Raw genomic sequence first — 21,285 nt, forward strand, 5'->3', positions numbered from 1 at the left:
CAACTGCTTGAGTATAAGGAAGGTAAGACCCGGTAAGGGAAAGTTCAGACTCTTTCCCAACACTGGAAATGGGTCCGTTGGATTTGAAGCAAGTGAATAAGGTTCATAATATATTCTCTACAAAAGTTTCCTAAGTGTTGGCCTCTGTAACCAGCTACTGGGCAGCATTTATAAAGTGGACACCAGGGGGTAGCAAAATCTCACTCTCCCAGTTCCCCAGCAGTAATGACAAGGAAGCCAGAGTCTCCTTGACTTCAGGGCCCATAATCCAGTGGTGGAAATGAACTCCAGCTCCCTACCTCTAACTCTGCTGGGAACATTATCACTAAAGTTTGCTTGCCCTCGATTTTTTTTTTTTTTCTTTGACACCATGGAGCAGAGGGATCTTCTTGTCTCCAAGAAGAATCAACAATTTCTCTTCTTTTCCAGACCCAGTGGAGTGGAGAAAGGATGGAGTTTAGCTTTCAGAGGTAGTGAAAGAAGAGCTCATCACCTAGGCGACGCCCTCCTCTCCAGCGGTTCCAACCACTGCCCAGAGGCTCCAGCCTCCTGGCCTCACAGGTGCTGCACCCACTGGCAGGACGTTTTCCAAACGTCAGTCCCCACCCGCAGTGGCACATGCCTTCACGCCCCTCTCTGGGGACTATTTAGCTTTCCGATCTCCTCTCAAACGTCCACCCTTGGGAAGTGCCACCCCCACCCCCACCCCCTACAGGGCTTCCCTTTGCCCGCTCGCAGGAGGAACAAAAGCATCTCCCGTCTATGCCTAAGCCTCCCCTGCTCTCCTGGGAAACCCTCGCAGGGGCTTCATTTCACATCCAGATGCAGTGGAGGATGGGTGAGACTAGAACTTTCTTAACTAGACTACCCCTCTTTGCTGCGCCAGATAACCATCCTCACCGCCTTGAGCCCTAGCGACTTGTATCGCCACCCCATAAGAAGGAAGGGTCTTTCGAATCATGGGATCTGACTCGGGGAGAGGGGCGGGGTGTCTGATGCCTTCCCTCCGCCAGCCGAAAATGGAGAGACATGATGCAGAGGGGAAGGGGCAGGGAGAAAAGAATTCAGAAAACGTCTGCCAAAGTGCACACCCCTGCAGGAGGATTTGATCCGAAGACCCTGCTCCCCTTCCGTCACGATGTTCACCCCCACCCCCCACCCCAAGCCTTCCCAGCTCCCTAATTCCGCCTATCCCCCCGCCTCCGCCCTCCCCTGGCCGCACAGAGGAGCCCATTGTCGGAGCCAGAAGGCTCGAGGCCGAAGGAGATGGGAGGGAAAGAGGGCGGGCAAGCCCCTGGAGGGTGGAAGGAATCCCCTGATTTCCCTGCCCTCAGCTCCACCAGAGTCGGCAGGGGCCTGGGGGTCTTTTCCGAGCTCCAGGTGCTGCCGAAGTCTGGCAACCACGGGGAGTACAGGTTCCCGGGCGAGTTACAGACGGGAGGCGCCGGCCGCCAAAGGACCCCAGTCCTAGGCTAGGTACCCCAGAAAATTCACGCACGCCCCACCCTCTGGAGTGTCCCTTGCGGAAGCTAAACTGATCCCGCAGGGAGCGAGGCGGCGGCGGCAAAAGAGGGGCATCCTCGCCAAGGCGGGCGTCCGAGGGCCAGGGTCGGGGCTGCCCACTGGAGGGCGGGGCGGAGGAGGAAGCGCGTTGCGGGAGAGGGAGGCAGATCTGCTGGGGCGTCGGGGAAGCAGCGGAGAGGCTCCGCGCGGGAGAAGGAGTCCCGGCAGGGGGTCCGGCGCGGAGGCGGAGGCGGGCACTGAAAGGCGGGGCGGGGAGGGGCGGCCGTCTCGGCCCTCCCTGGCGGGGCCCCGCGGCCTGGGAGCCCGGGCGGGCCGATCCGCCACCGCGGCCGGAGCTGTCCCCCAGCCAGACCCGGCGAGACGCGAGCGGCGGGAGGGAGGCGGCGGCGCGCCCGGCCCCGCCCGCCCGAGCGTCGGACGCGGCCCCGCGCCGAGCCATGGTGAGTTCGGCGTCGCAGCCCCGGTGTCCCCCTCTGCCTTAGCGCAGCCCGCTCGGGGCCGCCAGCCCCCAGCCCAGTGCCTCCAGCGCCTGCCTTGGTCTGTCGAGCGCTTCTGGGACTCTCCTCCCGCCCATCCCCCCCTTCTTTTCTTTGGTCTGTCTGCCCCACTGTCTGGCTCTGTCCCCACCGGGTATTGCTCTCACTCTCTTTCTTCCCTTCTTCTCCGCCCCCTCCCCCATCCTCCCTTTGGTCGCTCCCCCAGTCCACACGCCTCCCCCCGCCCTCCTCTGTCCCGACCTGTGCCTTCCTTTGCAGGATCTTCCCTCCCCCTCCGGGTCCCAGCTCCTTACCCGCGGGAGACCCCTGCGGGTTGGTGCTGCAGTGGCCCTGGAAGGGGCCCGGCCTCGGGTCATGAGAACTGACCTGCCTGGAACCACCATTTTCCATCCCAGTCCCCAGCCCGGTGAGCTGGGCCCACCCATCCGGCCCTGGGGGACTGGCCACAGCTGTGGCTGGGCTGGGGCCAGGGACGTGGCCAAAGAGGGAAATTCCCGTGGAGAAAGACGGGTTGCTTCAAGATAGTGGACAGAGTGGGGAGGGGGCGTGACGCTGCCAGAGCAGACAAGAGATGGGGGGGTCTGGGGAGAGTGCCCCAGGGCTCTTGCTGCAGGGAACAGAAGCACTGTCTTAGAGTCCTCAGCTGCAGAGGGGAGGGAGCACCAGCGGGAGCTCCCCGCAGGAGGTAGGAGACTCTGGCAGCAGCAACTTAGGACACAGGAAGCAGGGTGGCACTATTAAGGGGGAGCCCCTACCAACAGGAGTGGACACTATTCTGGGAACTTTCACTCCAGAAGTTCTCTCTGAAGAATCATTCCAAGTAGTGAGCACTGCCAGAGAGAGCGCCCACTCCACTGCAGGGGGGTGGGAGGTACAAGGCTAAAGGGGCGCTCACTGCAAGAGTGGAGGAGGGGGGAGGCCCTGCCAGGGGGCGCTCACTGCAAGGAGGTGGGGGGAGGAGCACTACCGGGGCTGCTTCTCTACAGAAGGAAGGGCACCCCCTGGCAGGGAGGCTGGAGCAAGAAAAAAGAGGAACTGGGCCAGGGAGAGCTGACTCAGTCTCTCTGGTCTCCTTTTTGGTCCTGGCCGACTGGAGGCCCGGTCTCTGTGCTCCTGCCCGCCGCCTCCCACCCCAGACCCCTCCTCCCCTCCTGCCGCTGCAGTTTCCTGTGGCTGAGACTCTCGCTCAGCCATGAGCTCACCGCCCCTAATGGGTTGCAGCTGCCTCGCTGCTCCAGCTCTAGCTACCCCCTCCTGGCCTCCGATCGGACAGCCCACTTTGCCTCACCCCGCCACTCTCCACTCTCCCCTCCTCCCACCTCCCCCCTCCCCCCGCCCCTCTTTGCGCTAGCCGCTAGCCGGGTCCACGGAACACTGAGGGGTCTGTCTGCTCGCCCACACACCTTGGGGCTGGGTCTCCGCGCTGACGCACTGAATGTCCGACTCCGGAGTGGCTGCCCTAGCTTCTCAGAGGGTCAGGACAGATGGGCAATTGGTAAAATATGCAGTTTTGTCTGCAGGGCAAAGACAAAACTGGGGGAGGGTGGTCATAAAGAACTAGATGAACACGGCAGTGAGCATCCCCTTGCCCACTTAGAGCGAACAAATCTGATACAAAGAACTTCAAAGCCATCTTGAAAGAGAAATTAGTATGCAAAGGAATTTAGCCTGAGGAGTGGTTGTTTAGGGTACACATTGGAGAAAGATACCCATTGATTCACCTAGGGAGGCAAATTTAGAGAAAGCAGGGCTGAGTCTTTTGAGACAGTGGCTACAGGTGGAGTTGGTGGAGAGGTCCTACTGGAATCAGAAAATACATAATATCGAAGCCTCCTCCCTTCCCCACATGTCCCTTTTGTGACTATTTCCTCTTTCAGCTGTACCCACCCCGTTCTTTGTAACCCAATCCCCCATGTGGGGAAGTGGGTGATTCCTTTAGAGCCACTCTGAGAGGGAAGAGGTTGCTAGAAAGACGCCACAGACAGCCCTTTAGTCCTCCTTCTTCCCACCCAATGACCATCTCTAGGAGATGATTGTTCATGGATGGTGGCACCTCCACTTGAGATGGAGCTCCCCAGATGGTAGACCCTGTGAGGAGGGGCTTATAGGATGGCTGTGCGAAAGCTCTCCACCCTTCAGAACTCTCTCAGCCATCACTGAATCTTCTGGTGGCCCAGAGGCCTGTCTCTCCCTGAGGAGTCCCTATGCAATCAATCGTCCCAACTCAAGAACCAGGAATGGCCCTGAGATCAGAGACATTCACCAAAAATTCTCCCTGGCCCTCCAAAGCCAACGTCTCAGAGCTCCAGTGTGGAATACACCACTAGTCCCTATGCACTCTGACTGATCCAGTCCCACCGGGGCCATCCCAGGCTCATTCAGCCACCATTTCCTGAGTGTCCTCTCTGAGCACATAATGTGCATGAGGTGGCCCCTGGGAGTCACTCCCAGCCCCATACCAGGAGCCATGCTCTCCAGGGATCTGCAGCCCGTCTTATCTCTCCCAGGAGCCCGAGCCAGTGGAGGACTGTGTGCAGAGCACGCTGGCCGCCCTGTACCCGCCCTTCGAGGCAACGGCCCCCACACTGTTGGGCCAGGTGTTCCAGGTGGTGGAGAGGACTTATCGGGAGGATGCGCTGAGGTACACGCTGGACTTCCTGGTGCCCGCCAAGCACCTGCTTGCCAAGGTCCAGCAGGAAGCCTGTGTGAGTGGCCCCTAAGACCCACTGTCTCGCCTGAGAGACTAGCCAGACTAATTTCCACCTACGCCAGCTCCCAACACTGATGGCCCCCAGAGGCACAGGCCACTAAGATACTAACGCACACAGACACTCATCTTCCCCAAATATTGACCCCTAAAAAAAATATCAACTCCCACAGTCCCATCAGACCCAATTCCAGACATTTCCCCCCTCATATGGATTTCTCAAGATACTAACTCCCCCAAACAGGACTCAACAGAGATCCTTCACTTCTGCTGATATAAAGACTCCTAAGACTCCTAGGAGTCTCTGATCCCTCTAAGACAATGGCATCTGCTGACCATACCATATGTAATGACTCAGTTGTTACCCTCCCACGCATGGAACTTGTTTGCTAGAGAAGCTTCCTACTAGCAGAAAACTGAACAGTCCCAATCCTCCTCTGCTACATGAACATCCCTCCAGCTCCCCTGGGATTGTGACCTATCAGGCCAAAGGCCAGCCCTGCCTAGGGTGGTCCCATTCTAACTGCCTTCTCCTGCTGGCTTCATCAGCGGGGGCCTGAGCGCAGTCCCACCTCTCTCCCCAGGCCCAGTACAGCGGTTTCCTCTTCTTCCATGAGGGCTGGCCCCTCTGCCTGCACGAGCAGGTGGTGGTGCAGCTCGCAGCCCTGCCCTGGCAGCTGCTACGTCCAGGAGACTTCTACCTGCAAGTGGTGCCCTCAGCAGCCCAAGCACCCCGCCTGGCACTCAAGTGCCTGGCCCCAGGGGGCGGGCGGGTACAGGAGTTGCCTGTGCCCAATGAGGCCTGTGCCTACCTATTCACACCTGAGTGGCTGCAAGGCATCAATAAGGACCGGCCAACAGGTCGCCTCAGTACTTGCCTACTATCTGCGCCCTCTGGCATTCAGCGGCTGCCCTGGGCAGAGCTCATCTGCCCACGATTTGTGCACAAAGGAGGCCTCATGGTTGGACATCGGCCAAGCACACTGCCCCCCGAGCTGCCCTCTGGACCCCCAGGGCTCCCCAGCCCTCCACTCCCTGAGGAGGCCCTGGGCGCCCGGAGTCCTGGGGATGGGCACAATGCCCCCGCTGAAGGACCCGAGGGCGAGTACGTGGAGCTGCTGGAAGTGACACTGCCTGCAAGGGGGAGCCCCACAGATGCTGAGGGCTCCTCGGGCCTCTCCAGGACCCGGACGGTACCCACCCGAAAGGGTGCTGGAGGAAAGGGCCGGCACAGGAGACACCGGGCCTGGATGCACCAGAAGGGTCTGGGGGCCCGGGACCAGGATGGGGCACGCCCACCTGGTGAGGGAAGCAGCACTGGAGCCTCCCCCGGGTCTCCCCCTGGAGCTGAGGCTCTCCCAGAAGCGACAGCCCTAGAGGTATCTGAGTCTCCAGCAGAAACATTGGGGGAATCCTCTGAATCTTGCCCCCTGAGGCCAGGGGAGGTTGGGGGAGGGGCAGGCCAGGGGGCTGAAGGACCACCCGGCACCCCTCGGAGAACAGGCAAAGGAAACAGGAGAAAGAAACGTGCTGCAGGCAGAGGGGCTCTTAGCCGAGGAGGGGACAGTGCTCCACTGAGCCTTGGGGACAAGGAAGAGTCCAGCCACCAGGAAGTCCATGTCAGTCTGCCCCCGCCAAATGAGCAGGAGCTTCCAGGATGCAACCCGGTTGAGGAGGAGCACAAAGGCTCAGAGAAGCCAGAGTCTGAGCTGAAAGAGGAGCTCGGACCAGCAGACAAAAAAGAGTCTCGGCCCCCAGAAGCCTGTGGACCTATAGAAGAGACGGCCAGAAAGAAGGAGCAGGAGGGCCCCAGCCTAGTATGCATAGCAGGTGAGATGGCACCAGAGCTGGTAAGGCAAGGGTCAGCATAGATTGGGCCAAGGGAGGGGGCTAGAGGAGGAGCTGGGAACCTGACAGCCAGAACCCTCCCCACCTCAGGCCCAGCAGCTCTGCTTGTGTCTGTGCAGGACCCACAGGTCCAGAAGGGCTTCCATCAGACCCACCGACACCACCCTTGGAGGCTGTGCAGGAAATGAAAGGGGGCAGTGTCCCAGAAGAGGCCTCTCCAGTCTCCATCTCTGATGACCCGGATGTAGCTTGGGACTTGATGGCATCTGGATTCCTTGTCCTGACTGGTCAGTGGGCATCAGTGTTAGGAGGGAAAGAGAAGCAACCAGGGTGGGCTGTCGAGGGAGGCAGGGTGGTTGGGAGGCAGCCAAGGCCTGCCCCCAGCCAGGACATACTGTCCATTTTGTGTCCTCAGGAGGGATGGACCAGAGTGGGCGAGCTCTGCTGACCATTACCCCACCATGCCCTCCTGAAGAACCCCCACCCTCTCGAGACATGCTGAGCACTGCTCTTCATTACCTCCACTCATTGCTCAGGTAACCGAGGCCCAGCAGCGGCACCCTGGACATTAACCTCCTGGTCATGAGGACCCTGGCCCCCTTTCTTCTCAGAACACTGACTTCTTGACGTCTAGGATACCTAGTTCCTCACCTGTCACATTTTTAAGTCATTGACTGCTGACCTTGCTGACCTCTAACCTCCAGGATATCTTCATCAATCCTCAAAGTCAACATTGCTGACTTTCAATACCCTAAGGCACTACCTAGATTATCGGGGTATTGATTTACTCACTCAACAACTATTTACTAAGCCCCAAGAACCTAGTAGGCATCATGCTATGGACTGAAATTGAGTTCACACCCTTCCAGAGCATAGAAGTCCTAATTTTTCAGACCATGATCCTATGATTTAGTAGCCATGTGAATACAGACTCCTGAATGCTAGATCACTGCCTCTTGGACACAAACTCACACTTTGGCCTTTTGCCCATTGCTTCCCAAAAGTACCAGGAACTAACTTCTCCTGAGAACTAGTAACAGTAAAGCCAGACCCTGGGCCACTATCCCCTCAATACACACACAGGTGCATACACACTGCCTCCTTGGCTCTTCTGCCCCCACAGGCCTGATCTCCAGATATTGGGGCTGTCCATCCTGTTGGACCTTCGAAAGGCACCCCCACTGCCTCCAGCACTCATTCCTGTTCTAAGTCAACTTCAGGTAACCAACCACCCCTTGACACAGGTATTTCTCCTGACCATAACCCTTCCCCGGTAGCCTGGAATGGCACCCAGTTGCCCGCAGTTTAGGGCTATTCTTCTTTGCCCTTAGGACTCAGGAGACCCTCCTCTCATTCAGCGTCTGCTGCTTCTCACTCATGATGACCCTCTGACTGAATTCTATGGACTTCAGGTTTGAGCTCCTCACTCCCAGCCAGTCCCCCTTAATAGTGGAGAGAGAAGAGCCCCAGGCTGGTCCCTGAACCCCTGGGTGGCCAGGCCAGAATCCCCTGCCTTCACATGTCTACAGGGCGCGGAGTTGGTGTCAGAAAGTGATCTGAAAAGAGTGGCCAAGCCAGAGGAGCTGCCGTGGGACTTGGGAGGTCACAGGGAACCCTCGCCCAGCTACTGGGTAGAGACACACCAGGTAAGCTTCACCACCCCTACCCAGGACACTGGGAGCCAGGAATGACCCAGCTCAGAAAATTCTGGGAGAGAGAGGGCGGATCTGAGACATGACCATGGGGTTGAGAAAAAGTGATTTCCTTTCCATTCAATTCAATAAGGTTTTTTTTAATGTTTGTTTATTTTTGAGAGAGAGAGAGAGAGTATGTGAGCGCAGAGGGGCAGAAAGAGAGGGGGAGACAGAGGATCCCAAGCAGGCTCTGTGCTGCCTGCACAGAGCCCGATTCACAGACTGTGAGATCATGACCTGAGCTGAAATCAAGAGTCGGACACTTACCAACTGAGCTACCCAGAGGCCCCTCAATTCAATAAGTATTTATGGCTCACAACCCATGATCACAGTATTAAGCATGTACCATGGGCTACCGGGGAGATGAGAGGAATATGTTAAATGTTCTTTTTTTTTTTTAATGTTTATTTATTTTTGAGAGGGAGAAGGGCAGAGAGAGAGGGAAACACAGAATCTGAAGCAGGCTCTAGGCTCTGAGCATAGGCATAGAGCCTGATGCAGGGCTCGAACCCATGAACCATGAGATCGTGACCTGAGCTGAAGTCGGATGTTTAACCGAATGAGCCAGTCAGACACCCCTGTTAAACAGGTTCTTAATGTGATATCAAGCAGCATATGATTTTTGGTGGGACATAAGTAAGAAGCTATTGGAGAAGAGTGTAAGGTAGTTTTACTGAGGTTCTGGAACGAGCTGACAGTCATGAAGTCTGGTTCTAGTTCCATGTGACCTAGGACAAATTACTGTACCCCACTTCCAGAGATGGTACCCTTTCTGCACTTATTCCCTGCACCAACATCCAGGCCTCAGGGTCTTCAACGAAAAAATAGAGCAATTGTGATATAATCTCTGATTCTGTGAATCTAAGTGCTGTGAACATTCAAGAAAAGACAGGTGAACATGATCTGAGCTAAGTATGAAAGAGGGTTTGTAACATGGTCTCTAAACTATGCATCAAAGGGGATGTCAGTCTGAACAGGCAGAGAGGAGCATTTTATAGGGTGAACACCTAGCGCACATAGAGGAAAAGGAGACTTACATTTACTAAGCTGTATGCTGTACCAGTCCCGTGCTAAGTGCTTACTTAGCATCATCTCTTTAAACCTCGCAAAATCCTGTGTGTCTTCTCCTCACTTTACAGTTGAGGAAACTGAGGTTCAGGGAGGTTTCTGGACCTGCTTAATGTCGTACAGTTAGTAAACAACAAAGTAAGAAACTAACTGAGCATTGTCTCTGTAAGAGTCTCTGGGACTGCCCCACCTCCATCCCTGTGTGTGTGTTTCAGGAAGTGGCAAGGCTGTGCCTCCTGTGTCAAGGTGTGCTGTGCTCTGTGCGGCAAGCCATTGAGGAGCTGGAGGGAGCCGCAGAGCCAGAAGGAGAGGTAGGAAACGAGATGGGACAAAAGGGTTGGGATGGGGGCTCTCTAGTGGAACGCCAACATTCAACTGCTCCTTGCCCCCAGGAGGCTGTAGGAATGCTTGAGCCCCTACAGAAGGTGCTGGCAGATCCCCGACTGACGGAGCTGCAGAGGGATGGGGGAGCCATCCTGATGAGGCTGCGCTCCACCCATAGCAGCAAGTATGAGGGGGGATGGGAGGGGGTGGGCGGGTGGACATGGGGGTGTGGAGACACAGCAGAGAGCTGTCAATAAACCTTAGCTGCCAGATAATTCTTACTGAGCAGGTATCTGGACAGGAGAGTATGCATTTCCACTTATTATAATTTTCACATTACATCCCTAGGTGCTAGTTATGATTACAGACAGATTTGGAGGATGAGAAATGTTAAATGCCTTGGCCAAGATTAGTCAGTAATTCAGTCAGGATTCAAATCCAGGCTTGTACTCTGACCCACGATGCTGTGCTACATCTCATACTAAGATGCAAGGATGGAATGGGGTGGGGGCAGGGAAGGGTTGATAAGGGCAATAGTTCATTCTGCCCCTCTCTTTCCCCAGGCTGGAGGGCCCTGGCCCCGCTACACTGTACCAGGAGGTGGACGAAGCCATTCACCAGCTTGTGCGCCTCTCCAACCTGCATGTACAAGAGCAGGAGCGGCGGCAGCGTCTACACCGACTCCAGCAGGTGGGCCTGGACCCCCAGACCTCTCTTACTTGGCCCGGGAGCCTGGCCTCCAGCACTCCCTTTTCTGCTGACATTTATGGTTGATAGTGTTCTCCTAACCTCCTTCTTCTCACCCCACCCTGGAGGATGGTCTGGTCAGTGTGAGATTCAACAAGGGAGAGATAGCATCTAAGGACCAGCAAAGAAGAGAAGCCAGATCTCCCCTGCCCCACTGTCGATCTTTGATCAAGAATCCTTAGAGACTGTGAGATGCTTGGGTGCCCTAGGGGATTCTGGGAAGAGCTGATTGACTCTAGCGTGCCTATTAGCTTAAAATAATAAATGTCTCTTGGTACCAGCTCTTTAACTACACTTCTACCCAAGCTCCCTCAACTCTTTATACAATGTCTTCCCCAAACCTGAGGCTGGTAAGGTCCCAGCTTCCTCCACTTTGGAAGGAGAGGGCAATGGAAGATGCTAAGGCCTCTTATGTGGGGAAGATTCAGGGATAAGGCTGGCTTTTCTGAACCTTCATTATTCTCCTGGGGTTAAGAGCCCCACAGGGATCATTCTACCATGTAGGGTACGGGGGTGGTTTGCAATCTGATTGTTCCCTCAGAGCCCCAGGCATGGTGAGTGAACACCTCATGGACCTGCATGTGGGCATCAGGGGAAGAGTCATCGCAGGGTCAATGTCAAAGTGGGGGACAGGGCTTTCTGTTTTCTGGGGTTTCCACATAGTGCCTTCCTCCATCCCAGTATCCAAAGGGTGGTATCTCTTACTGTTTGTTTGCTTGCTTGTTAGCTGTTTTCCCCATTTCAAAACCGTTAGCACGCAGGATTTGGAGTCTAAAGTTCCCAGCTTGAGTTCTAGCTCTGTTAGGAATGAGATGTTGCACAGATCTTGAAGTGTCTCTGAGTTCTCAAGTCTGCATCTTTAGAATGGGGATGATAGGGGCGCCTGGGTGGCGCAGTCGGTTAAGCGTCCGACTTCAGCCAGGTCACGATCTCACGGTCCGTGAGTTCGAGCCCCGCGTCGGGCTCTGGGCTGATGGCTCAGAGCCTGGAGCCTGTTTCCGATTCTGTGTCTCCCTCTATCTGCCCCTCCCCCGTTCATGCTCTGTCTGTCTCTCTCTGTCCCAAAAATAAATAAAAAACGTTGAAAAAAAAAAAATTTTTAGAATGGGGATGATAATGACACTGACCTCTCAAGGATGTTGGGATGACCAAATGAATTCAGCAAAGGACAGAGAAGTGTTTATGGTTGGGCTCTAATTATTAGGAACATCCTCAGACTTCTCCTCAGGCTGTCCTATGCCAGCTTCCAGCCTTTCTTCAGAAGAAAATATTACCATCCCTTTTTGGTTAAATATTCCAGAACTAATATGAGAGTCCTTAGATCGCCATAATAGGCAGCTAGAGGTGGACACACGCACCCACATTGACACACACACACACACACACGTGCGCGCACTGTCTTGTCTCTCCAAGCCAGGCCCCTGGGACCCCTGCCCACTTGTCGTTGGACTCAGTGAATGTGAAATTTCTCCCAGCCCCCTCCGTTATCCAGAGGATCCTCATCCACCTCAGGCCCACACCAGCTTTATCTATGTCACCTGCAGACAGAGCCCTGGAGCCCTCATCCTCCTCCCTCAGTGCTCCCTGCCAGCCCAGCTTCCCCTTCTTCTTGTGCTTTACAAATGATCTCTCACTAGAGCTTTGTGGGAACTACTACCAACCAATGTTACCGTTCCCACACTACAGCTGATATGAAATGGTTTACCCAAGGGTCCGTGGATTAGGGTGGTGGGGTTGGAGCTGGATTTCAGCTCTCCTTCCCACCACATGGCCTCCTTCTCCCTCACGGCCCTTCTGTGCCCCCTTGTCTGTCTTAGGTGCTACAGTGGCTCTCAGGCCCTGGGGAGGAGCAGCTGGCAAGCTTTGCTGTGCCTGGGGACTCCCTGTCTGCCCTGCAAGAGACAGAGCTACAGTTCCGGGCTTTCAGCACTGAGGTTCAGGTGAGAAGGGGGAGAGGGGCAGGTGAGGAGAAGCACGCAGGGAAGGAGGGGCAGACTGACTAGGCCTGAGGACGGGGTCTGAGTTCAGCCTTCCTTATTCAGGAGCGCCTGGCCCAGGCCCAGGAGGCCTTGGCCCTGGAGGAGGACACCACCTCCCAGAAGGTTCTGGATGTCTTTGAACAGCGGCTGGAGCAGGTTGAGAGTGGCCTCCATCGGGCCCTGCGGCTACAGCGCTTCTTCCAGCAGGTGTGTGCAGATCCTCTTCTGGGCCCACCATTGCCTGCCTTCTGCATGGAGAAGCTGATCAGGTAGTAGCTAAAAGCAGGGACTCAGGAGACCATCTCCTTTGATTCTTGGCTCTGCCACTTACTTGCTGAGTGATCTGGGACAAGTTTCTAAACTTGAGCATGCCTCCATAGGCACCCACCTCACAGGGCTGCTGTGAGGATGACATAGGTAATATATAAAAGCACTTAGTACAGAGCCTGCCACTGATAAACACGGGGTAAGTATTGGCTCTTCTCACATCCAGGCCCCTTTGTCTCTGTACCAGCTTGGAGTGACACGGTTAGGCAGTGGTGCTGGGATAGTGAAGATGTTGCACAGATCTTGAAGTGTCTCTGAGTTCTCAAGTCTGCATCTTTAGAATGGGGATGATAATGACATCCCTCTCTCAGAGGGACTCTCAGAGGACTAAGAGGGTGACGGGCACTGGGAAGCCAGCGGCAAAAGAGGACAGGAGCTGTCATTGGGCAGCATGTGTGAGTGACACAGAACCTCACTCTTTCTCTCCCCATTCCCGACCACCCGCTTTGGCCTGGCAGGCACATGAATGGGTGAATGAAGGTTCTGCTCGGCTGGCAGGAGCGGGACCGGGTCGGGAGGCAGTGCTGGCAGCCCTGGCCCTGCGGCGGGCCCCGGAGCCGAGCGCCGGCACCTTCCAGGAGATGCGGGCCCTGGCCTTGGACCTGGGCAGCCCTGCAGCCCTGCGAGAATGGGGCCGCTGCCGGGCCCGCTGCCAAGAGCTGGAAAGGAGGATTCAGCAACACCTGGGAGAGGAGGCGAGTCCACAGGGCCACCGGCGACGACGGGCAGACAGCACTAGCAGCGGAGGGGCCTCCCGGGGCCCCCACAGCCCCTCGCCCAGCCTTAGCTCCCTGCTGCTCCCCAGCAGCCCTGGGCCACGTGCAGCCCCATCCCATTGCTCCCTGGCGCCCTGTGGGGAGGACTGTGAAGAGGAGGGCCCTGACTTGGCTCCAGAGGCAGAGGGCAGGCCTCCAAGGACCGTGCTGATCCGAGGCCTAGAAGTCACCAGTACTGAGGTGGTTGACAGGACGTGCTCACCCCGGGAACATGTGCTGCTGGGCCGAGCTGGAGGTCCAGACGGGCCCTGGGGAGTAGGCACCCCCCGGATGGAGCGCAAGCGAAGCATCAGGTGAGAGCCCAGGCCAATCAGTGCCCAAGAGGCAGGCCCAACGGCCCAGCAGGAAAAGACTACGAAGTTGTTGGAGGTGGTGACTCCCTCCCGTGCCCCCATCTCCTCTGACACTACTTCCTGTTGCTCCTGCAGCGCCCAGCAGCGTCTGGTGTCTGAGCTGATTGCCTGTGAGCAAGAGTACGTGGCCACGTTGAGTGAGCCAGTGCCACCTGGGCCTGAGCTGACTCCTGAACTGAGGGGCGCCTGGGCTGCCGCCCTGAGTACGCGGGAGAGGCTTCGCAGCTTCCACCGGACACATTTTTTACGGGAGCTTCAGGGCTGCGCCACCCACCCCCTGCGCATTGGGGCCTGCTTTCTTCGCCACGTGAGTGACCCCTCAAACTTCTTCCAGGTCCTCTCCCTTCTCATGCTTCAGCCCCATCCACTTGTCCCTCCTTCTCAGTATCCATTCCCTGCCACCTCCCAAAGTATGTGGTCCAAGACTCTGGGGCCCAGTCCTGTTCTCTGGGCCCCTCTGGATCTCCTTAGCCTGTGTCCCTGTCCTCGAGTGCTGCCTGGCCTTCACTCACTACATGGAAGCCGGTCGTTTCCTAGGCAGACCCAGTGGCCCATCTCTCCTCTGTGTTGTAGTGAGGATGGGGAGGAGGAAAAGGAGAGGCTTGTCTCTCACCAGATAATGGCTTGTCTCTTCTCTTCTGGCACAGGGGGACCAGTTCAGCCTTTATGCCCAGTATGTGAAGCACCGACACAAACTGGAGAATGGTTTGGCTGCACTTGGCCCCCCAACCAAGGTAACCTTTGCTCCAACCCTCATGAGAAGGAGAGGGGTCAGGAGTACCCAAAACGTGCCACCCTCAAAGTCTCTCAGGGAAAGAAAGTTTTCCTGGGTGTGCCCAGGAACATCACCTACTAATAATCTCCCAGAATTGCTGAGGGTGGGACAAACACCGGCCTGGAAGCCAAGTGAGCATGCATTTTTATCCTGAGGGACTTTGGGCAAGACTCTTGATTTCCTCTGGGTCTCTGTTTCTGCATCTGGTCAATGGGTGCAATATACACTCTGTCTAACTCACAGAGTGCTCTGAGGATCAAAAGACTTTACATCGAAAGATACGAAAGTGATGTCAAAAGTTAAAAGCCAGAGACTGTAAGGGATAATTTGTGTTCCTCTTTCATTCTCCTTCAAGATAGAGGATGATTGACTCTCCTGCAGGCCCCCTACCTGCTTTCTTCCTGGAGAAAGTTTTCATCTTACCTTTGGCTGTATCTGGGCTTAATCTACCCCTGAAAGCCTGGACTACTATCCACCTTCCCTACAGAACTCAGCCCCCACCAGCTCCAGCCCCCACCCTCCTCATCCCTGTCTGTCTCCTCCCCAACTAGGGCTCCACAGAGAGTGGCCCTTACCTGCCCCGCGCCCTGCAGCAGCCCCTGGAGCAGCTCGCTCGGTATGGGCGGCTCCTGGAGGAGCTCCTAAGGGAAGCTGGGCCTGAACTGAGTTCTGAGCGCCAGGCTCTTGGGGCTGCCGTGCAGCTGCTCCGGGAACAGGAGACCCGTGGCAGAGACCTGCTGGCCGTGGAGGCAGTACGTGGCTGCGAGGTAAGGCCATGGCTCATCACTCCAGTTCAAACGGTCTAGCCTTGTGGCCTTAGATGCAGTGTGGCTGGTGACAAGAGAACTAGACTCAAGGTCAGAGGGCCCAGGCTCTAATTCCTAATCAGCTAGATGGCCTTGGTCAAGTCACTGAACTTCACTGGGCCTCAGTGTCCTCATCTATAAATAAAGAAGCTATGTCCTGCCTGACATCCCATGTGCTTTCCTGTTCCATTCCCAATTCTTCTCTTTCCTTACCTACTCTGTTCTTCCTCAACACCCAACATATACCTTATTCTCCCCTACCTCGTTTCTTTCTAGCCCAGAAGTTCCAGAATAGGTAGGGAACCTGCCTCCTCTAGGATAGACCTCTTTCCCCTTCAATTCTTTGCTGATTCTCTTCCGGGGTCAGAATGGTGCTTTATCCCCAACGTTCAAAGATTTCCCCACTATAACCCTGTAACCACACTATGGGAGGGGGAGGCTATAACCCTACTATACAGCGTACCTTCTGTCTTGAAAGGCAGGGCTATGTTACTAGGCCAGGTGCACTGTGCATGGTGACCATGGATGGATTCTAGGTCAAGGCCCTCACTGATTTCCTAACTCAGCCTGAGAACCAGTACATTAGGCCCCTTGCCCTATAAATCTCATTTTTACTCCCCACAAAATATACTCAAAGGGCTCCAGGGCCAATTATCTTTCCTTTTCCTTTCCCCAGACAGATCTGAAGGAGCAGGGACAGCTCCTGCACCGGGACCCCTTCACTGTCATCTGTGGTCGAAAGAAGTGCCTTCGCCATGTCTTTCTCTTTGAGCATCTCCTCCTGTTCAGCAAGCTCAAGGGTGCTGAGGGGGGGTCAGAGACCTTTGTTTACAAGCAGGCCTTTAAGGTACAATGCTGGAAAGGGGAGATTTGGAGAGGGACGGGACAAGAAGCCATGCTCTTCTTGAGAACTCAAGATGTTTTGGACATTCAACCCCAACCGAGGTTCAGAATCTGCATCATCTAAAACAGGCTTTGACCTTAATCAACCATCAGGTTAAGGTGTTGGGGGAGTGATAGAAACTCCTGTTACTGTCATTGGGGTTTTCCTTATCATTCATGTGGGACACTCACGAGGCATTCTAACCCAGAATGGAGGAGGACCTTTCCCATTAAGAATATATGTTTTCTGAGTTAGGGGTGGTCCCTGGGGGTCAGGAGAGAGGACTCTATTATCTATCTATCTATCTATCTATCTATCTATAGCTTGAGTTGATGGAACGAGTAGAACTGAACCCAAGATGAGGGAGGCCTTGCTTCAGGAAACAGCTTTGGTATTCAGATAAACATCAGTAGAGACCTCTAATCCTAGGGGCACCTGGCTGGCTCAGTCAATAGAGCATACACCTCTTGATCTTGGGGTTGTGAGTTCAAGCACCACGTTGGGTGTAGAGATTACTTAAAAACAAAATCTCTAGGGGATGTCTGGGTGGCTGAGTCAGTTAAGCATCTGACTCTTGTTTTCAGTTCAGGTCACAATCTCACAGTTTGAGGGATGGAGCCCCACGTCAGGCTCTGTGCTGACAACGTGAAGCCTGCTTAAGATTCCCCTCCCCCACACATGCATGTTCTCTCTCTCTCTCTCTCCCTCCCTCTCTCTCTCTCAAAATAAATATTTAAAATAAAATAAAATAAAATAAGTAAAATAAAATAAAATAAGAGACCTAGAGGCCTAGGTCAAGCAGTGCGGCATGATTCTAAGGGTTTCTAAACTTTCCTCCCCTACGTTCGTTCCAGCTCTTTAGGGGCGAGTACAGTATAGGGAAAAAAGCCTAGGTTCGGAATAATGTAGACATGGGTTTGAACCCTCTTTCTCTGCTAAGCTGTGATAAACCCTTGGGCAAGCTGCTTCCTGTCTCTGGGCATTCCCCGTCTGTAAATTATGGTTGTTAGGAAGCCTACATGTAGAGCACTTGGCATATGGTAGGTGTTGAGCAAACATTTACTGAACATCCACCAGATGCCAAGCTAAGTGTAGTGCTTTTCCATGTGGTACCATCTAGCCAGGATTCACTCTGTCTTCACCCACTCTCCTCCGCTCTTTCTCAGACTGCTGACATGGGGCTAACAGAAAACATCGGTGACAGTGGCCTCTGCTTTGAGTTGTGGTTTCGGCGGCGGCGTGCACGAGAGGCATACACTCTGCAGGCAGCCTCACCAGAGATCAAACTCAAGTGGACCAGTTCTATTGCCCAGCTGCTGTGGAGACAAGCAGCCCACAACAAGGGTACCGGGCAGGGCCAGGGGAGGGTGTGCTTGGGGTCAAGGTTATGGCAGGTTAGCCAGAGCATGTGGAGACCACTTGGGAAACAGGGTGTGGGATGGAGAAAGAATGACTTCGGAGATGATTCAAGATCTGACTTGAGAGAGATTGCTGACATAGAAATTAGTGTAAGGTGTACCAAAAGGAAAGAGGAAGCTACCAATTTCAGGAAAGCAAGAGCAAATGGCGGGGCAAAAGGGAATGAGGGACAGCTCACTGGACCTGGGGTCCAGAATGTACTTGCTGGGTGACATAGACCAGTACGTGTGTTTCTTTTTGGGGTTTTTTGGTTGGATTTTTGTTTATAATTCTCTGAACCTCATTCCACTCATCTGAAAAATGGAAAGTAACAGCTACATTTTAGTGTGATAGGCCTGATTAAATAAGGTGATATATATGGATACACTTAGTAAATTATAAATGTATGCAAAAATGAGGGGTTTGCTCTTAATATCCACAATAAAGGGCAGAAGGTGAGTATGAGAAGGTGGGTGGCTGGAATGCCAAATAGGCAGAATGCAACAAATAAGATACAAGAGACGGATGTCTGAGGAGGAAGTCTAGGACCACCATCACCATCCGTGTAGTAACAGTCAACAGCAAGAGTAACAGGAGATAGCAGATGAATGAGAATTGGCAAGGAGCAAAAGAAGTGTCTCCCATTCCAGTGCTAGGGCTTGGAGCGAAGAGGGGCTGAAGGAGGTTGGTAACAGGGTCTCTGTTCCCTAGAGCTCCGAGTGCAGCAGATGGTCTCCATGGGCATTGGGAATAAACCCTTCCTGGACATCAAAGCCCTTGGGGAGCGGACGCTGAGTGCCTTGCTCACTGGAAGAGGTGAGGGCCAGAGTGCTGGGGGGGGGGTGGCCCCCAGAAGTCAAGACCTTGAGAGTGAGGGCACAGTGGGGAGGCATGGTGGAAAAGTAAGGAAGGGTAATGAGTGGACATGTCCTCCCAGAAATTGTGGGACTGACTGGGAGGCCCTCTATGAGACTGAGGGTCACTTCAGAGAGCCGGGAGGGCTTTCCCACACCACCACCCCACCACCACCCCCCCTCTCTGCAGCCGCCCGCACCCGGGCTTCCGTGGCCGTGTCATCCTTTGAGCATGCCGGCCCTTCCCTTCCCGGCCTCTCACCGGGAGCCTGCTCCCTGCCTGCCCGCGTCGAGGAGGAGGCCTGGGATCTGGACGTCAAGCAAATTTCCCTGGGTGAGGCACCTCTCAAGGGGTGGCTCTCAACAGCTGGGTCATCGTGGTGATATTCAGGCTGCTTGCTGCTAAGCAATTCCTTTTTCTAGCCAAGTAGCCCAGTTGCCATGACAACTATGTACAGCTTCCCCATTGCTAAAAGAGCTTTCCATCTGGTTGCTAGGGTAATGCTTACAGCAGCCTGTTGCTAAGAAGCACTTCCTCTGTACCTCTCTCTCTAGCTCTCCTTGAGTTTCTATGGAAACTGCTCAGCTTCCTGTTGTACCCTCCTGGTTCACCACGGCAATCCTTATAGTTTCCTGTCGCTTCTTCCCTGGTTGCTCTAATGATGCTGCTGACAATTTCCTGCCTCTTGGTAGGGGGGTTCTCTTGCAAATGGATTGCTATGGTGACTCACAGCTTCCTGTTGCTATGGAGCTTTTTCTTCCCTGATGGAGCAGCTTGGTTGCTTAAGGTAATCTAGAGGGGTTCTATACCCTGCTCTCACCCTAGCTTCCCCTCCAGCCCCAGAAACACTTGACTCTTCTGGAGATGTGTCCCCAGGACCAAGAAACAGCCCCAGCCTGCAACCCCCCCACCCTGGGAGCAGCACTCCCACTCTGGCCAGTGGAGGGATCTTAGGGCTGTCCCGGCAGGTAAGTCCCTGCGTTAGGGCTGGGAATGGGGTGATCTCTTCAGCCACTTTCTGGGTGGGATATTATGATCATTCAACCCACGGGGGCAGGGGGAACTAATGAGCCTGTGCACCCAGCAAGAGCGCAGGTTGTATATATTGTCCAGTCTGCCTTCCTCCTCTCCCACAGGCTTGGCTGAGAGGCATCAAGGTCTGAGGTAAAAAGGAATCTTAAGTAAAGAGCATAGGGGGCACCTGGCTGGCTCAGTCAGTTAAAAGTCCGACTCTTGACTTCGGTTCAGGTCATGATCTCGTGGTTTGTGGGACTGAACCCCACGTCGGGCTCTGTGCTGACAGCATGGAGCCTGCTTGGGATTCTCTCTCTGTCTCCCTCTGTCTCCCTCTGCCACTCCCCCACTCATGCTCTCTCTCAGGATAAATAAGTAAACTTGATAAAAAAGTAAACTTAATTAAAAAAAAAAAAGGAGCATAGTGCAGGAGTGGATGGAAAGGGGGTAATGCCAACAGCATTTGGACTTGGATTAAATCAGCAAAATTCAGGAACTTTGAGGAGGAGGACAGAGAGGTGAATTGGCAGGCTTAGGATATGGGGGGGAGTATAGAAAAGACGTTTCCTTAGCCTTTAAGTTCACTGCACTTCCTCTCCTTGCAGAGTCATGCCCGAGCCCTGAGCGACCCCACTACACCTCTGTGACCTGGGTGAGTCCGTACCCCTTCACTACATCCAGCATGCCTTCCCTTTTGCACGTGCTGCCCTCCTCCCGGCTGCTTGGAAGTCAGCTTCTCCCCTCTCCCAACCCATCTCCCTCTTCTCTCCTGGCTTCTAGAGAAGACGGAGAACTTGGCTCCAGCCTCCCTCTCAGCACATTTTGGTTTGGGATGGCAGTGGGACATAGTGGAGGACTGGAAGGGCACTGAATGCTTCCTTTCCTCTGCTTCCTGGACAGAGAGGAGGTCCAAGGACCAGCGTGTTTCCCTGCTGCTATCTCTAGCGCTCTCCAGCCGAGTGCCTTCCTGCAGGAACCAGAGTGACCACACTTGCTTGCCTTCATACTCCGGAGGTGGAGTATGATCCCTCATCCAGTCCTGCCCCATCCTGGGCTGCTGCATACTCCCAGGACACGGCTCCATGTCAGCCTGAGTTCTCCCCTTCGTCCCATCCCACCCTGACTCTCCCTGAGAACACTCATCTCTGCCAGGTCAGCTGTTGTTCCTGGTGACTCCATTCTGGGGTGTCACAGGAAACAGAGCTATGCAAACCATTATAGGAGGGTGGGGTGGGGAGGGGAACTGCAAACTTTATACATGTAATTACTGTTATTATAATACTATTGTTATATTAAATGTATTTACTCACACTTTGTCTCAGCAGAGCTAGAGCAGACCTCTGCGTTGAGGTGATACTGCTAACTTGAGCACTTCCCCTTCCCCAACCACTAACTAGAACACAGAAAATAAAACCAAGGCTTCGAGGTACCCAGTACCCATACAGACCCTGGGTGTAGGAGAATGTGCTTCTTCACAGTGGCGCCTAGAGGCTTAGTGCACCCTTTGAAGTTTCTCCTCTCTCACTGCACCTACTTCTTGAGGCTGAGCTGGTCACAGTCAAGCTGGGATCCAGCACAGTCCAGCGGTTCTCAAAATGAGGTCCTTAGACCACAGTGCATGAGAATCTCCTAGGCTACTTGTTAAATGCTAATTCCTGGCCCTGCCCCAGAGCTGCTGAAGCCAAAAGTCTGAGGGTAAAGCCCAAGATT

At 54.5% G+C, this 21,285-nt stretch overlaps 2 protein-coding genes across 7 annotated transcripts in view; one reads left to right on the top strand and one right to left on the bottom strand.

The window, feature by feature from the left end:
- Positions 1–21,285, bottom strand: part of NDRG2 (NDRG family member 2) — an 80,130-nt gene that overhangs the window by 53,102 nt on the left and 5,743 nt on the right. The gene's annotated exons all lie outside the window — the stretch shown is intronic.
- ARHGEF40 (Rho guanine nucleotide exchange factor 40) lies at positions 1,545–20,886 on the top strand. Of its 6 annotated transcripts, none has more exons than XM_019430568.2 (24): positions 1,545–1,964; positions 4,529–4,726; positions 5,313–6,558; positions 6,696–6,863; positions 6,992–7,112; positions 7,700–7,796; positions 7,908–7,988; positions 8,106–8,222; positions 9,554–9,649; positions 9,731–9,846; positions 10,226–10,352; positions 12,227–12,349; positions 12,452–12,595; positions 13,174–13,784; positions 13,920–14,151; positions 14,492–14,578; positions 15,171–15,386; positions 16,102–16,272; positions 17,475–17,652; positions 18,418–18,522; positions 18,751–18,894; positions 19,387–19,529; positions 20,181–20,227; positions 20,476–20,886. In XM_019430568.2, the coding sequence occupies exons 1-23, from the start codon at positions 1,962–1,964 to the stop codon at positions 20,220–20,222; spliced, it is 4,566 nt and encodes a 1,521-aa protein (XP_019286113.2). In that variant the 5' UTR covers positions 1,545–1,961; the 3' UTR covers positions 20,223–20,227; positions 20,476–20,886. The 6 variants fall into 6 exon arrangements, with proteins under 6 accessions (XP_019286113.2, XP_053745215.1, XP_053745214.1 ...); XM_019430566.2 differs by lacking the exon at positions 20,476–20,886 and adding an exon at positions 20,356–20,463 and having other exon boundaries at positions 1,722–1,964; XM_053889238.1 differs by having other exon boundaries at positions 1,729–1,964; positions 19,399–19,529.

The sequence above is a fragment of the Panthera pardus genome, unplaced genomic scaffold, assembly GCF_024362965.1.
Source record: "Panthera pardus isolate Hobbes unplaced genomic scaffold, ASM2436296v1 HiC_scaffold_24, whole genome shotgun sequence".
Classification (NCBI taxonomy): domain Eukaryota; kingdom Metazoa; phylum Chordata; class Mammalia; order Carnivora; family Felidae; genus Panthera; species Panthera pardus.